The 17,845-nt window shown below is 42.4% G+C and overlaps 1 protein-coding gene across 1 annotated transcript; it reads left to right on the forward strand.

Annotated features, from left to right (window-relative positions):
- Positions 1-11,028: 11,028 nt before the first annotated feature.
- On the forward strand, positions 11,029-11,733 carry LOC104225208 (transcription factor bHLH30-like). Its single transcript, XM_009776975.1, has one exon. It carries the CDS (start codon positions 11,029-11,031, stop codon positions 11,731-11,733), a length of 705 nt encoding a protein of 234 aa, XP_009775277.1.
- The last annotated feature ends 6,112 nt before the right edge of the window (positions 11,734-17,845 follow it).

The following is a 17,845-nucleotide window of genomic DNA, read 5'->3' on the forward strand; positions in this document are numbered from 1 at the left end:
ATGTTGGAAAAAGGCGACTAGGGAATGGAGGCCCTATGTCTAAAATTTCAACTAGGGATTGGAGCCCTATGTTGGCAAAAGACGACTAGGGAATGGAGGCCCTATTTCTAAAATCTCAACTAGGGATTGGAAACCTATTTTTGCAAAAGACGACTAGAGAATAGAGGCCCTAGTCTAAAATCTCAACTAGGGATTGGAGCCCTATGTTGGCAAAAGGCGACTAGGGAATGGAGGTCCTATGTCTTCAAATCTCAACTAGGGATTGGAGCCGTATGTTGGCAAAATGAGACTAGGGAATGGAAGTCCTATGTCTAAAAATCTCAACTAGGTGTTGGAGACCCTATGTTGGCAAAAGGCGACTAGAGGATGGAAACTCAATGGCTAAAATCTCAACTAGTGGTTAGAGACCCTATGTTGGCAAATGACTACTAGGGGATGGAGACCCTATGTCTAAAAAATCTCAACTAGGGGTTGGAGACACTATGTTGGCAAAAGGCGACTAGGGTATGGAGACCCTATGTCTAAAAATCTCAACTAGGGGTTAGAGCCCCTATGCTGGCAAAAGACGATTAGAGAATGGAGGACCTATGTCTAAATATCTCAACTAGGGATTGTAGCCCTATGTTGGCAAAAGGTGACTAGAGAATGGAAGACCTATGTCTAAAAATCACAACTAGGGATTGGAGCCCTATTTTGGGAAAAGGCGACTAGGAGATGGATACCCAATGTCTAAAATTCTCAACTAGGGATTATAACCGTATATTGGCAAAAGGTGACTAGGGGATGGAGACCCTATGTCTAAAAATTTAAAGTAGGGGTTGGAGACCCTATGTTGGCAAAATGCGACTAGGGGATAGAGATCTTATGTCTAAAAAATCTCAACTAGGGGCTGGAGAACCTATGTTGGCAAAAGAAGACTAGGGGATAATGAACATATGTCTAAAAATCTCAACTAGGGGTTGGAGACCGTATGTTGGCAAAAGACGACTAAAGGATGGAGACCCTATGTCTAAAATCTCAACTAGGGTTTGGAGACCCTATGTCTAAAAAATCTTAACTAGGGGTTGGGGAACCTATGTTGGCAAAATGCAACTAGGGGAAGGAGACCCTATGTCTAAAAATAATCTCAACTATTGATTAGAGACCCTATGTTGGCAAAAGGTAACTAGGGAATGGAGGCCCTATGTCTAAAATCTCAACTAAGGATTGGAACCATATGTTGGCAAAAGGCGACAAGGGTATTGAGACCCTATGTCTAAAAAATCTCTACTAGGGATTGGAGCCCTACATTGGCAAAAGGCGACTAGGGGATGGAGACTCTATGGCTAAAATCTCAACTAGGGGTTAGAGACCCTATGTTGGCAAAAGGCTACTAGGGGATGGAGACCCTATGTCTAAAAAATCTCAACTAGGGGTTGGAGACCCTATGTTGGCAAAAAGCGACTAGGGGATGGAGATCCTATGTCTAAAAATCTCAACTAGGGGTTAGAGCCCCTATGATGCAAAAAGGCGATTAGAATGGAGGCCCTAGGTCTAAAGATCTCAACTAGGGATTATAGCCCTATGTTGGAAAAAGGCGACTAGAGAATGGAGGCCCTATGTCTAAAAATCTCAACTAGGGATTGGAGCCCTATGTTGGGAAAAGGCGACTAGGGGATTGAGACCCAATGTCTAAAATTCTCAACTAGGAATTAGAACCCTATATTGGCAAAAGACGACTAGGGGATGGAGACCTTATGTCTAAAAAACTAAACTAGGGGTTGGAGACCCTATGTTGGCAAAAGGCGACTAGGGGATAGAGACCCTATGTCTAAAAACTCTCAACTAGGGGATGGAGAACCTATGTTCGCAAAAGGAAACTAGGGGATGAAGACCCTATGTCAAAAAATCTCAACTAGGGGTTGGAGACCCTATGTTGGCAAAAGACGACTAGGGGAAGGAAACCCTATGTCTAAAAATAATCTCAACTAGTGTTTAGAGACCCTATGTTGGCGAATGGCATTTAGGGAATGGATGCCCTATTTCTAAAATCTCAACTAAGGATTGGAGCCCTATGTTGGCAAAAGTCGACAAGGGGATTGAAACCCTATGTCTAAAAATTCTCTACTAGGGATTGGAGCCCTACGTTGTCAAAAGGCGACTAGGGAATGAAGGATTTATGTTTAAAAATCTAAACTAGGGGTTGGAAACCCTATGCTGGCAAAAGGCGACTAGAGAATGGAGGCCCTATGTCTAAAAATCTTAACTAGGGAATGGAGCCCTATATTGGCAAAAGGCGACTACGGAATAGAGGTCCTATGTGTAAAATCTCAACTAGGGATTGGAGCACTATATTGGCAAAAGGCGACTAGGGGATGGAGATCCTATCTCTAAAAATCTCAACTATGGGTTGGAGAACCTATGTTGGCAAAAGGCTACTAGGGAAAGGAGGCCCTATGTCTAAAAATCTCAACTAAGGAATGAAGCCATATGTTGGCAAAAGGTGGCAAGGGAATGGAGACCCTATGTCTAAAAATCTCAACAAGGTGTTGGAAACCCTATGTTGGTAAAAGATGACTAGGGGTTGGAGGCCCTATGTCTAAAAAATCTCAACTAGGGATTGAAGCCCTACGTTGGCAAAAGGCGACTAGGGGATGGAGGCCCAATGTCTAAAAATCTCAACTAGGGATTGGAGCCCTATGTTGGCAAAAGGCGACTAGGGAATGGAGTCCCTATTTCTAAAAATTTTAACTAGAGATTGGAGCCCTATGTTGGCAAAAGACTACTAGGAAATGGAGAACCTATGTCTGAAATCTCAATTAGGGATTGGAGCCCTATGCTGGCAAACAGCGATTAGGGAATGGAGGCCATATGTCTAAAAGTCTCAACTAAGGATTGAAGCCCTATGTTGGTAAAAGGAGACTAAGGAATGTAAACCCTATGTCTAAAATCTCAATTAGGGATTGGATCCCTATGTTGGCAAAAGGCGACTAGGGGATGGAGGCCCTATGTCTAAAAAATCTCAACTAGGGGTTGGAGACCCTATGTTGGCAAAAGGCTACTAGGGAATGAAGGCCCTATGTCTAAAAATCTCAAGTAGGTATTGGAGCCCTATGCTGGCAAAAGACGAATAGGGAATGGAGGCCCTATGTATAAAAATCTGAACTAGGTGTCAGAGCCCCTATGCTGGCAAAAGGCGATTAGGGAATGGCGGCCCTACGTCTAAAAATATCAACTAGCTATTGGAGCCCTATATTGGAAAAAGGTGACTAGGGAATGGAGGCCCTACATCTAAAATCTCAATTAGGTATTGGAGCCCTATGTTTGCAAGAGGCGACTAGGGAATGGAAACCCTATGTCTAAAATCTCAACTAGGGATTAGAGCCCCATATTGGCAAAAGGTGACTACGGAATGAAGGTCCTCTGTCTAAAATCTAAACTATGGATTGGAGCCCTATGTTGGCAAAAGGCGACTAGGGGATGGAGGCCCTATGTCTAAAAAATCTCAACTAGGGTTTGAGGACCCTATGTTGGCAAAAGGCTACTAGGGAATGGTGACACTATGTCTAAAAATTTAAACTAGGGATTGGAGCCCTATGCTGGCAAAAGGTGACTAGGGAATGGAGGTCCTATGTCTAAAAATCTCAATTAGGGATTGGAGCCATATGTTGGCAAAAGGCGACTAGGGGATGGAGGCCCTATGTCTAAAAAATCTCAACTACGGGTTGGAGACCCTATGTTTGCAAAAGGCTACTAGGGAATGGAGGCCCTATGTCTAAATATCTCAAGTAGGGATTGGAGCCCTATGCTGGAAAAAGACGATAAGGGAATGGAGGCCCTATGTCTAAAAATCTGAACTAGGTGTTAGAGCCCCTATGCTGGCAAAAGGCGATTAGGGAATGACGACCCTACGTCTAAAAATATCAACTAGGGATTGGAGCCCTATGTTGGCAAAAGGTGACTAGGGAATGGAGGCCCTATGTCTAAAATCTCAATTAGGGATTGGAGCCCTAAGTTGGCAAAAGGCGACTAGGGGATGGAGACCCTATCTCTAAAAAATCTCAACTAGGGGTTGGAGACCCTATGTTGGTGAAAGGCTACTAGGGAAAGGAGGCCCTATGTCTAAAAATCTCAACTAGGGAATGGAGCCCTATGTTGGCAAAAGGTGGCAAGGGAATGGTGACCCTATGTCTAAAAATCTCACCAAGGTGTTGGAGACCGTATGCTGGCAAAAGACGACTAGGGGTTGGAGGCCCTATGTCTAAATAATCTCAACTAGGGATTGAAGCCCTACGTTGGCAAAAGGCGACTAGGGGATGTAGGCCCTATGTCTAAAAATCACAACTAGGGATTGAAACCCTATGTTGGCAAAACGCGACTAGGGGATGGAGGCCTTATGTTTAAAAATCTAAACTAGAGGTTGGAAACCCTATGCTAGAAAAAGGCGACTTGGGAATGGAGGTCCTATGTCTAAAAATCTTAACTAGGGATTGGAGCCCTATGTTGGCAAAAGGCGACTAGGGAATAGAGGTCCTATGTGTAAAATCTCAACTAGGGATTGGTGCACTATATTGGCAAAAGACGACTAGGGGATGGAGACCCTATCTCTAATAAATCTCAACTAGGGGTTGGAGACCCTATGTTGGCAAAAGGCTACTAGGGAAAGGAGGCCCTATGTCTAAAAATATCAACTAGGGAATGGAGCCCTATGTTGGCAAAAGGTGACAAGGGAATGGAGGCCCTATGTCTAAAAATCTCAACAAGGTGTTGGAGACCCTATGCTGGCAAATGACAACTAGGGTATGGGGGCCCTATGTCTAAAAAATATCAACTAGGGATTGAAGCCCTACATTGGCAAAAGGCGACTAGGGAATGAAGGTCCTATGTCAAAAAATCTCAACTAGGAATTGGAGCCCTATGTTGGCAAAAGGCGACTAGGGAATGGAGGCCCTATTTCTAAAAATCTCAACTAGAGATAGGAGCCCTATGTTGGCAAAAGACGACTAGGAAATGGAGGACCTATATCTGAAATCTCAATTAGGGATTGGAGCCCTATGCTGGCAAAAGGCGAATGGAGGTCCTATGTCTAAAAATCTCAACTAAGGATTGAAGCCCTATGTTGGCTAAAAGAGACTAGGGAATGGAAACCCTATGTCTAAAATCTCAATTAGGGATTGAAGCCCTATGTTGGCAAAAGGAGACTAAGGGATGGAAGCCCTATGTCTAAAAAATCTCAACTAGGGGTTGGAGACCCTATGTTTGCAAAAGGCTACTAGGGAATGGAGGCCCTATGTCTAAAAATCTCAAGTAGGGATTGGAGCCCTATGCTGGCAAAAGGCGACTAGGGAATGGAGGCCATATGTCTAAAAATCTGAACTAGGTGTTAGAGCCCCTATGCTGGCAAAAGGCGATTAGGGAATAGTGGCCCTACGTCTAAAAATATCAACTAGCGATTGGAGCCCTATGTTGGCAAAAGGTGACTAGGGAATGGATGCTCTACGTCTAAAATCTCAATTAGGGATTGGAGCTCTATGTTGGCAAAAGGCGACAAGGGAATGAAAACCCTATGTCTTAAATCTCAACTAGGGATTGGAGCCCTATGTTGGCAAAAGGGGACTAGGGAATGGAGGTTCTCTGTCTAAAATCTAAACTAGGGATTGGAGCCCTATGTTGGCAAAAGACAACTAGGGGATGGAGGCCCTATGTCTAAAAAATCTGAACTAGGGGTTGGAGACCCTATGTTGGCAAAAGGCTACTAGGGAATGGTGGCCCTATGTCTAAAAATCTCAACTAGGGATTGGAACCCTATGCTGGCAAAAAGTGACTAGGGAATGGAGGTCCTATGTCTAAAAATCTCAATTAGGGTTTAGAGCTCCTATGCTGGCAAAAGGCGATTAGGGAATGGAGGCCCTATGTTTAAAAATCTCAGTTTGGGATTGTAGCCCTATGTTGGCAAAAGGAGACTAGGGAATGGAGGCGCTATGTCTTAAAATCTCAACTACGGGTTGGATACCCTATGTTGGCAAAAGGCGACTAGGGGATGAAGACTCTATGGCTAAAATCTCAACTAGGGGTTAGAGACCCTATGTTAGCAAAAATCTACTAGGGGATGAAGACCCTATGTCTAAAAAATCTCAACTAGGGGTTGGAGACCCTATGTTGGCAAAAGGCAACTAGGGGATGGAGACCCTATGTCTAAAAATCTCAACTAGGGGTTAAAGACCCAATGATGGAAAAAGGCGATTAGCGAATGGAGGCCCTAGGTCTAAAGATCTCAACTAGGGATTGTAGCCCTATGTTGGAAAAAGGCGACTAGAGAATGGAGGTCCTATGTCTAAAAATCTCAACTAGGGATTGGAGCCCTATGTTGGGAAAAGGCGACTAGGGGACGGAGACCCAATGTCTAAAATTCTCAACTAGGTTTTAGAACCCTATATTGGCAAAAAACGACTAGGGGATGGAGACCCTATGTCTAAAAATATCAACTAGGGGTTGGATACCCTATGTTGGCAAAAGACGACTAGGGGATAGAGACCCTATGTCTAAAAACTCTCAACTAGGGGCTGGAGAACCTATGTTCGCAAAAGGCAACTAGGGGATGAAGACCCTTTGTCTAAAAATCTCAACTAGGGGTTGGAGACCCTATGTTGGCAAAAGACGACTAGGGGAAGGAGACCCTATGTCTAAAAATAATCTCAACTAGTGTTTAGCGACCCAATGTTGACAAAAGGAGACTAAGGAATGGAGGCCCTATGTCTAAAATCTCAACTAAGGATTGGACCCCTATGTTGGAAAAAGGTGACAAGGGGATTAAGACCCTATGTGTAAAAATTCTCTACTAGGGATTGGAGCCTTATGTTGGCAAAAGGCAACTAGGGAATGGAGACCTTATGTTTAAAAATCTAAACTAGGGGTTGGAAACCCTATGCTGGCAAAAGGCGACTAGGGAATTGAGACCCTATGTCTAAAAATTTTAACTAGGGATTGGAGCCCTATGTTGGCAAAAGGCGACTAGGGAATAAAGGTCCTATGTGTAAAATCTCAAATAGGGATTGGAGCATTGTATTGGCAAAAGGCGACTAGGGGATGGAGACCCTATCTCTAAAAAATCTCAACTAGGGGTTGGAGACCCTATGTTGGCAAAAGGCTACTAGGAAAAGGAGGCCCTATCTCTAAAAATCTCAATTAGGGAATAGAGCCCTATGTTGGCAAAAGGTGGCAAGGGAATGGAGGCCCTATGTCTAAAAATCTCACCAAGGTGTTGGAGACCCTATGCTGGCAAAAGACGACTAGGGGTTGGAGGCCCTATGTCTAAAAAATCTCAACTAGGGATTGAAGCCCTACGTTGGCAAAAGACGACTAGGGGATGGAGGCCCTATGTCTAAAAATCTCAACTAGGGATTGAAGCCCTATGTTGGAAAAAGGTGAGTAGGGAATGGAGGCCCTATTTTAAAAATCTCAACTAGAGATTGGAGCCCTATGTAGGCAAAAGACGACTAGGAAATGGAGGACCTATGTCAAAAATCTCAATTAGGAATTGGAGCCCTATGCTGCAAAAAGACGATTAGGGAATGGAGACCCTATGTCTAAAAATCTCAATTAAGGATTGAAGACCTATGTTGGCAAAAGGAGACTAGGGAATGGAAACCCTATGTCAAAAATCTCAATTAGGGATTGGAGCCCTATGTTGGCAAAATGCGACTAGGGGATGGAGGCCCTATGTCTAAAAAATCTCAACTAGGGGTTGGAGACCCTATGTTTGCAAAAGGCTACTAGGGAATGGATGCCCTATGTCTAAAAATCTCAAGTAGGGATTGGAGCCCTATGCTGGCAAAAGGCGACTAGGGAATGGAGGTCCTATGTCTAAAAATCTGAACTAGGTGTTAGAGCCCCTATGCTAGCAAAAGGCGATTAGTGAATGGCGTCCCTACGTTTAAAAATATCAACTAGGGATAGGAGCCCTATGTTGGCAGAAGGCGACTAGGGGATGGAGACCCTATGTCTAAAAAATTTGAACTAGGAGTTGGAGACCCTATGTTGGCAAAAGGCGACTAGGGAATGGAGACCCTATGTCTAAAAATCTCAACTAGGGGTTGGAGACCCTATGTTGGCAAAAGCCGACTAGGGGATGGAGACCCTATGTCTAAAAAATTCGAACTAGGAGTTGGCGACCCTATGTTGGCAAAAGACGACTAGGGAATGGAGACCATATGTCTAAAAATCTCAACTAGGGGTTCGAGACCCTAGGTTGGCAAAAGCCGACTAGGGGATGGAGACCCTATGTCTAAAAATCTCTACTAGGGGTTGGGGTCCCTATGTTGGCAAAGGGCGACTTGGGGATCGAGACCTTATATCTAAAAATCTCAACTAGGGGTTGAAGACCCTATGTTGGCAAAGGACGACTAGGGGATGGAGACCCTATGTCTAAAAAATCTCAACTAGGGGTTGGAGACCCTATTTTGGCAAAAGGTGACTAGAGAAAGGAGGCCCCATGTCTAAAATCTTAACTAGGTATTGGAGCCCTATATTGGCAAAAGGCGACTAGGGAATGGAGGCCCTTGTTTAAAAATCTCAACTAGGGATTGGAGTCCTATGTTGGGAAAAGCTGACTAGGGAATGGAGGCCCTATGTCTAAAATCTCAAATAGGGATTGGAGCCCTATGTTTGCAAATGGCAACTAGGGAATGGAGGCCCTATGTCTAAAATCTCAACTAGGGATTGGAGCCCTAAGTTGGCAAAAGATGACTAGGGAATAGAATCCCTACGTCTAAAATCTCAACTAGGGATTGGAGCCTTATGTTTGAAAAAGGCGTCTATGTAACGGAGGCCCTATGTCTAAAATCTCAACTATGGATTGGAGCCCTATGTTGGCAAAAGGCGACTAGGGAATGGAGGCCCTATGTCTAAAATCTCAACTAGGGATTGGAGTCCTATGTTTGCAAAAGGAGACTAGAGAATGGAGGCCCTATGTCTAAAAATCTCAAATAGGTATTGGAGCCCTATGTTGGCAAAAGACGACTAGGGAATGGAGTCCCTATGTCTAAAAATCTCAACTAGGGATTAGAGCCCTATGTTGGCAAAAGGAGACTAGGGAATGGTAGTCCTATGTCTAAAAATCTCAACTAGGGGTTGGAGACCTTATGTTGGCAAAAAGCGACTAGATGATGGAGACTCAATGGCTAAAATCTCAACTAGGGGTTAGAGACCCTATGTTAGCAAACGGCTACTAGGGGATGGAGACCCTATGTCTAAAAAATCTCAACTAGGGGTTGGAGATCCTATGTTGGCAAAAGGCGACTAGGGTATGAATACCCTATGTCTAAAATTATCAACTAGGGGTTAGAGCCCCTATGCTGGCAAAAGACGATTAGAGAATGGAGGTCTTATGTCTAAAGATCTCTACTAGGGATTGTAGCCCTATGTTGGCAAAAGACGACTAGAGAATGGAGGCCCTATGTCTAAAAATCACAACTAGGGATTGGAGCCCTATGTTGGGAAAAGACGACTAGGGGATGAAGACCCAATGTCTAAAATTCTCAACTAGGGATTAGAACCCTATATTAGCAAAAGGCGACTTGGGGATGGAGACCCTATGTCTAAAAATCTCAAATAGGGGTTGGAGACCCTATGTTAGCAAAAGGCGACTAGCGGATAGAGACCTTATGTTTAAAAAATCTCAACTAGGGGCTGAAGAACCTATGTTGGCAAAAGATGACTAGGGGATGAAGACCCTATGTCTACAAATCTCAACTAGGGGTTGGAGACCCTATGTTGGCAAAAGACGACTAGGGGATGGAGACCCTATGTCTAAAATCTCAACTAGGGTTTGGAGACCCTATGTTGGCAAAAGGCTACTAGGGGATAGAGACCCTATGTCTAAAAAATCTCAACTAGGGGTTGGAGACCCTATGTTGGGAAAAGGCGACTAGGGGAAGGAGACCCTATGTCTAAAAATAATCTCAACTATTATTTAGAGACCCTATGTTGGCAAAAGGCGACTAGGGAATGGAGGCCCTATGTGTGATCACGTGATTTTTGCCCTATGAGAACTACTCCCAAAAAATTCAAAATAAAATGGATTTGTGTTGTTTGTTGATTTATTTGTATTTTTTGTCTGTGCATGTTTATTTCTACTTTAGTTAAGGAAAATACAAAAATATGTGTTGCCTGTGCATTTAGGATTTAATGTTACAATTAGAAATTAATTAAAATAATTTTGGCTTTGCGAGAAAGAAAATCACAAAATAACGTATTTTTTGCATTTTTAGCATTTCATGTCCAAGTTATGTGATTTTATTTGATTGTGTGTGTTAATTGTTATTGAAAAGTTAGTAGTACTTTTGTAAATTAATCTAGTCCTATAAGCTAATTTAGGATTTTTGGAATTTTTAGTTTTATTAGTTTAAGAAAAGAAAGACAAAATAAAGGTGTGTTAAGTCATATTTGGGCCAAATCAATTTAAAGTCCAAACAATTTTTCTTCCCCTTTGAAATTGAAACCCGGATACCCAGCCCATACCCCATCCCCGACCCGGTCTGCCCCATAGCCCAAACAACCACCCCCCTTCTTCCATTTTTCATTTCAAACCCCTAAACCCTAAACCACCCGCCCCCTCTCCTATTCATTTTCTCCAAACCACCCCCCTTTCCCCTCACCTCCATGGCTACCTTTCTTCTTCATCTTCGAACCCACCACCCCCATGGCTGCTTTCTTCTTCGTCTTCGTCCAAACGACCACCCCCCATGGCTGCTTTCTTCTTCGTCTTCGTCCAAACGACCACCCCCATGGCTACCCCCTCCTCCTTCTTCTTCTTCACCCACTTGAAGCCAATGACAGAACCTTAAGCTTCAACAGAACCTTCAGTCATCTTGAACCCAGAACTAGCAGCTCACTGGAAATCCGCCATTCCCATTCACCATCTCCGCCACCGCCTGACAGGCCACCCCTGAAACCTAAAACCCTTCATCTTCAACACCCAAAACAAACCAACCGTTGCTGCTTCTTCATCTCACGACCTCACAACAACCAACAACCTTCTTCTCCATTCCCATGCCACTAGCCTGCTTCGTCGTCAAGCAAGCCAGACGTCCAGCTGCTGCCGTCCACCAACCTCGCCGGCCAGCAGCTCCAAACGAAAACCAAGCAGGTTGCCCATCGCCTTCCATCTTCACGTCGAGCAGCCATGTTCGGTTTATTTCGGATACTTTAGGTCATGTAGTTCATCATCAACCAGCCGGTTCAGCTCCTTTTGGTTTACAAGCTGAACTTCAAAAAATGACTGCTCAAGAAATTATGGATGCTAAAGCTCTTGCTGCTTCAAAAGGTCATAGTGAAGCTGAAAGGAGACGTAGAGAAAGAATCAATAATCATCTTGCTAAATTGCGAAGCCTTCTTCCCAATACTACAAAAACGGACAAAGCTTCATTGCTAGCTGAAGTGATACAACATGTGAAAGAGCTCAAAAGACAAACATCTTTAATAGTAGAAACAAATCCAGTTCCAACAGAGATAGATGAATTAACAGTGGATAATGTATCTGATGAATTCGAAGATGGTAAGTTTGTGATAAAAGCTTCACTTTGTTGTGAAGACAGGTCCGATCTTTTACCTGATTTAATCAAGACATTAAAAGCACTAAGGTTAAAAACATTAAAAGCTGAAATTACAACACTTGGTGGACGTGTGAGAAATGTTTTGTTCATAACTGGAGATCATAATTATAATCAAGAAGATGATTTGAGTACAAGTTCATGAATCTTTCGTTCTTCTTGTTTGTTTTAATTATCTTGCCTCGTTCTAGTTTCTGTCTTTTCTTGGTTATGTTATGTTGTTTCTTTCTTGTTGTTGTTCATCATTTCTTGCATATGAAATCAATTTGTTTTCATTCAGTATGTTGACAGTGTTCATTTGTTCTTGTTTAGGTTTAATCTAGAAGTGTGTTAGTTTAATCACAGAATCTTTATTTTGATGATATTTGGTCTGAATTGAGTTTCAAGCTTAAATTGTGATTTGAGTTTGATGAATCTTAATGTCATTGATTGGGAGTTAGTTTCAGGTGTTTAAATTAGTCAATTGTTAGGATTTCTCAATTAAGATTGGTTATAGCTACTATAGTTTGGTTAATTGATTAGGAGGATTGGATATAGCTGACGGGGTAGAATGGTAATTTCAATATTTTCAGGGGCATTTTCGGGATTTTAAGTTTTAAAAGTGATTAATTCGAGTGCTCTGTCCACTAAGCACTAATAATATTAAAATAAGGCATTATTTAATACATAGTGGGGGACAAGACATTTGCTAGTGGGGGACAAGACATTTGCTAGTGGGGAAACAAGACATTTGCTAGTGGGGAACAAGGCATGCAAGTGTGGGGAATAAAACATGCAAGTGTGGGGAACAAAATATAATGGTATGAAAAGCTTAAAAAGGATGGATTAAAATATGTTGCCCATACCTGTTTTTGGGTTATAAATAGGGTCATTTCAAGATAGAAAAAGGGGGCTGGTTTTTGGAGGAGAAAAAATCAGTTCTCTTTCAGTCTTTTTTTCCAGAGAGTCTAGGCTGGATTTTTAACATTTAAAAGTTCAGTAATTCGAGAGTAAAAAAACAGGCTGGTTTTTAATCCTAAAAGGTTCAGTGTTCGGAGAGCTAAGAAACTGAAAAGTGAGTCTTTTCTTTTACTGCTAAATATCAGAACTGGTACTGTTGCGGTTTAATTGGTGTTGTTGTTTGGTATTTATGGGGTTTCAATTGGTTCTTCCTGAGTTTGCTATTGGTTATTGGCTACTGTTTTCATTGGGTGTTGCTGGAACTCTGCTGGTTCCTTCCTTTTTAATCTGTCACTGGGGTTGTTCTGTCACTGCGTTGCTGTGTTATTACTGTTGCTGACTGCTCCTTATCTTCTTGTATTTCCGTTATCCAGGTACATGTTCTACAGCTCTCAAATTTAAAGGAAAGGAAGTAAAGAGTTGTTGGAATGGATTTCTGAAAATAACTGTTTCTTTGTATTTAATTTGATGTATAAGCAGTAGTTCACTTGATATTTCATAGTATGTATGGGAATGATTTTGAAATGCATAAACTGGACTGATTGAATCTATTTCTACAAACATGGAATATCAATTGTAATTAATCTTAGTTGGTGATTACTAGTTATGAAATATACTGTATTTAATTCTTTTGTTCAGTAGTCGTGAAACAGTTTCAAATAGTTTATGTCACAAAACAAGTTCAAATAGTTTATGGAAATCAGCATGTTGGTTTAATAGGTCTAATTCTGAAATCGCGAGTTTACTTGAGTAAATAACATCATTTTAAATAGCAATATAAATAATATTAGTAACTAATGTTAGTTCTCAAATGTTAGCTTGATGTCAGTTTTTAAGCATTGATGCATTTTTCAACAAATCGTAAAAAGAGCTCAAAAAATGGCTTTATATTCCACATAGTTAACTCCAATAATCCAATTCATATAATAAAGCTAAAGTTGAACTGGATCGAAATAGTAGCTGGTTTGTTAATATTTACAACGGCAGGCGACGGATCTTAAGTTAGGTAGCGGGTTCAAACTAGAAGGTGTTTCCTTTTGTTTGGACCCGGATTTGAACTTGAAGCCCGAACTTTTAATGCTAATTGATTAGGATTTTTCTTTATTCTTAGAGACCAATAAATAGAAAATCATAGTCGCTTCAGGATATCCTTGGATAAAAATGAGATGAGCCTCGCCGAATAAAAAAAATACAAAATTGCGGGGCCCTCAATAAATATTTGTTTTTAAAATACTTAGACTTAGGGACAAGCCGTTTAACAAAAATTTCACGGCCCTACCCAAAATAATGACACGCTAGTCGCTTTAGGCGCGTATTTAATAATGTTATCTTCTTAAACTCGGGTGTACATTTATGTGACCCAAATCAAAATCTCAACAGAGTTGAAATGTATCAATAACCACGGGTGCATTGATGTGACGTGGTTCGAGATGTATTTTCACGATGTTGCAATTCTCGGTAAAAATAATAATAATAAAAGCGGTACACAGTTAAAATTTGCACATAGGTTCAACATGTATTAAAATCAAATAAATAAGCCGAATATGACAGTTGAGCGACCGTGCTAGAACCACGGAACTCGGGAATGCCTAACAACTTCTCCCGGGTTAACAGAAATCCTTACTCGGATTTCTGGTTCGCGGACTGTAATACAGAGTTAATCTTTTCCTCGATTCGGGATTCAACCGGTGACTTGGGACACCATAAATCTCCCAAGTGGCGACTCTGAATCTCTAAATAAAATCCCGTTTCGATTGTCCTTTAATTGGAAAAACACCCTTTATGTCCCTTCACGGGGTGTAGCTGAAAAATGAGGTGTGACACTATGTCTAAAATCTCAACTAAGGATTGGAGCCCTATGTTGGCAAAAGGCGACAAGGGTATTGAGACCCTATGTCTAAAAAATCTCTACTAGGGATTGGAGCCCTACGTTGGCAAAATGCAACTAGGGAATGAAGGCCTTATGTTTAAAAATATCAACTAGGGGTTGGAGACCCTATGCTGGCAAAAGGCGACTAGGGGATAGAGACCCTATGTCTAAAAAATCTTAACTAGGGGCTGGAGAACCTATGTTGGCAAAAGACGACTAGGGGATGGAGACCATTTGTCTAAAAATCTAAACTAGGGATTGGAGCCCTATGTTGGCAAAATGCGACTAGGGAATGGAGGCCCTATGTGGAAAAATCTCAACTAGGGATTGAGCCCTATGTTGGAAAAAGGCGACTAGAGAATGGAGACCCTATGTTTAAAAATCTCAACTAGGGAATGGAGGCCCTATTTTAAAAATCTCAACTAGAGATTGGAGCCCTATGTTGGCAAAAGACGACTAGAAAATGGAGGACCTATGTCTAAAATCTTAATTATGGATTGGAGCCCTATGTTGGCAAAACGCGACTAGGGGATGGAGGCCCTATGTCTAAAAAATCTCAACTAGGGGTTGGAGACCATATGTTTGCAAAAGGCTACTAGGGAATGGAGGCCCTATGCCTAAAAATCTCAAGTAGGGATTGGAGCCCTATGCTGGCAAAAGGCGACTATGGAATGGAGGCCCTATGTCTAAAAATCTCAACTAGGGGTTAGAGAACCTATGTTGGCAAAAGACGATTAGGGAATGACGACCCTACATCTAAAATCTCAACTAGGGATTGGAGCCCTATGTTGGCAAAAGGTGACTAGGGAATGGAGACCCTATGTCTAAAAATCTCAACTAGGGATTGGAGCCCTATGTTGACAAAAGGTGACTAGGTAATGGAGTCCCTATGTCTAAAATCTCAACTAGGGATTGGAGCCCTAAGTTGGCAAAAGGTGACTAGGGAATAGAGGCCCTACGTCTAAAATCTCAACTAGGGATTGGAGCCTTATGTTGGAAAAAGGCAACTAGGGAATGGAGGCCCTATGTCTAAAATCTCAACTAGGGATTGGAGCCCTATGTTGGCAAAAGGCGACTAGGGAATGGAGGCCCTATGTCTAAAATCTCAACTATGGATTGGAGCCCTATGTTTGCAAAAGGCGACTAGAGAATGGAGGCCCTATGTCTAAAAATCTCAACTAGGGATTGGAGCTCTATGTTGGCAAAAGGCGTCTAGGGAATGAAGACCCTATGTCTAAAAATCTCAACTAGGGATTGGAGCCCTATGTTGGCAAAAGGAAACTAGGGAATGGAAGTCCTATGTCTAAAAATCTCAACTAGGGGTTGGAGACCCTATGTTTGCAAAAGGCGACTAGAGGATGAAGACTAAATGGCTAAAATCTCAACTAGGGGTTAGAGACCCTATGTTGGAAAAAGGCTACTAGGGGATGGAGATCCTATGTCTAAAAAATCTCAACTAGGGGTTGGAGATCCTACGTTGGCAAAAGGCGACTAGGGGATTGAGACCCTATGTCTAAAAATATCAACTAGGGGTTAGAGCCCCTATGCTGGCAAAAGACGATTAGAGAATGGAGGCCCTATGTCTAAAGATCTCAACTAGGGATTGTAGCCCTATGTTGACAATAGGCGACGAGAGAATGGAGGCCCTATGTCTAAAAATCACAACTAGGGATTGGAGCCCTATGTTGGGAAAAGGCGACTAGGGGATGGAGACCCAATGTCTAAAATTCTCAACTATGGATTAGAACCCTATATTGGCAAAAGGCGAGTAGGGGATGGAGACCCAATGTCTAAAAATCTCAACTAGGGGTTGGAGCCCCTATGTTGGCAAAAGGCGACTAGGGGATAAAGACCTTATGTCTAAAAAATATCAACTAGGGATTGGAGAACCTATGTTGGCAAAAGAAGACTAGGGGATGAAGACCCTATGTCTAAAAATCTCAACTAGGGGTTGGAGACCCTATGTTGGCAAAAGACTACTAGGGAATGGAGACCTTATGTCTAAAATCTCAACTAGGGTTTGGAAACCCTATGTTGGCAAAAGACTACTAGGGGATGGAGACCCTATGTCTAAAAAATCTCAAATAGGGGTTGGAGACCCTATGTTGGCAAAAAGGCGACTAGGGGAAGGAGACCCTATGTATAAAAATAATCTCAACTATTGTTTAGAGACCCTATGTTGGCAAAAGGCGACTAGGGAATGAAGGCTCTATGTCTAAAATCTCAACTAAGGATTGGAGCGCTTTGTTGGCAAAATGCGACAAGGGTATTGAGACCCTATGTCTAAAAAATCTATACTAGGGATTGGAGCTCTACGTCGGCAAAAGGCGACTAGGGAATAGAGGCCTTATTTTTAAAAATCTCAACTAGGGGATGGAGACCCTATGCTGGCAAAAGGCGACTAGGGGATAGAGACCCTATGTCTAAAAAATCTCAACTAGGGCTGGAAAACCTATGTTGGCAAAAGGCGACTAGGGGATGGAGACCATTTGTCTAAAAATCTCAACTAGGGATTGGAGCCCTATGTTGGAAAAATGCGACTAGGGAATGGAGGCCCTATGTCTAAAAATCTCAACTAGGGATTGGAGCCTTATGTTGGAAAAAGGCGACTAGGGAATAGAGGCCCTATGTTTAAAAATCTCAACGAGGGATTGGAGCCCTATGTTGGCAAAAGGCGACTAGGGAATGGAGGCCCTATTTTAAAAATCTCAACTAGAGATTGGAACCCTATGTTGGCAAAAGACAACTAGGAAATGGATGACCTATGTCTAAAATCTCAATTAGGGATTGGAGCCCTATGTTGGCAAAAGGCGACTAGGGGATAGAGGCCCTATGTCTAAAAAATCTCAACTAGGGGTTAGAGATCCTATGTTTGCAAAAGGCTACTAGGGAATAGAGGCCCTGTGTCTAAAAATATCAAGTAGGGATTGACGCCCTATGCTGGCAAAAGGCGACTAAGGAATGGAGGCCATATGTCTAAAAATCTCAACTAGGGGTTAGAGCCCCTATGCTGGCAAAAGGCGATTAGGGAATGGCGGCCCTACGTCTAAAATCTCAACTAGGGATTGGAGCCCTATGTTGGCAAAAGGTGACTAGGGAATGGAGGCCCAACGTCTAAAATCTCAACTAGGGATTGGACCTCTATGTTGGCAAAAGGCGACTAGGGAATAGAAATCTTATGTCTAAAATCTCAACTAGGGATTGGAGCCCTATGTTGGCAAAAGGCGACTAGGGAATGGTGGGCCTCTGTGTAAAATCTGAACTAGGGATTGGAGCCCTATGTTGGCAAAAGGCGACTAGGGAATGGAGACCCTATGTCTAAAAATCTCAACTAGGGATTGGAGCCCTTTGTTGGCAAAAGGCGACTAGGGAATGGAGGTCCTATGTCTAACAATCTCAACTAGGGATTGGAGCCCTATGTTGGCAAAAGGCGACTAGGGAATGGAGG

This window comes from Nicotiana sylvestris, chromosome 12, assembly GCF_000393655.2.
Source record: "Nicotiana sylvestris chromosome 12, ASM39365v2, whole genome shotgun sequence".
Lineage (NCBI taxonomy): Eukaryota > Viridiplantae > Streptophyta > Magnoliopsida > Solanales > Solanaceae > Nicotiana > Nicotiana sylvestris.

Excerpts from the sequence above, each read along its gene's own strand:
- LOC104225208 (XM_009776975.1), top strand. The coding sequence starts at position 11,029 with ATGCCACTAGCCTGCTTCGTCGTCAAGCAAGCCAGACGTCCAGCTGCT.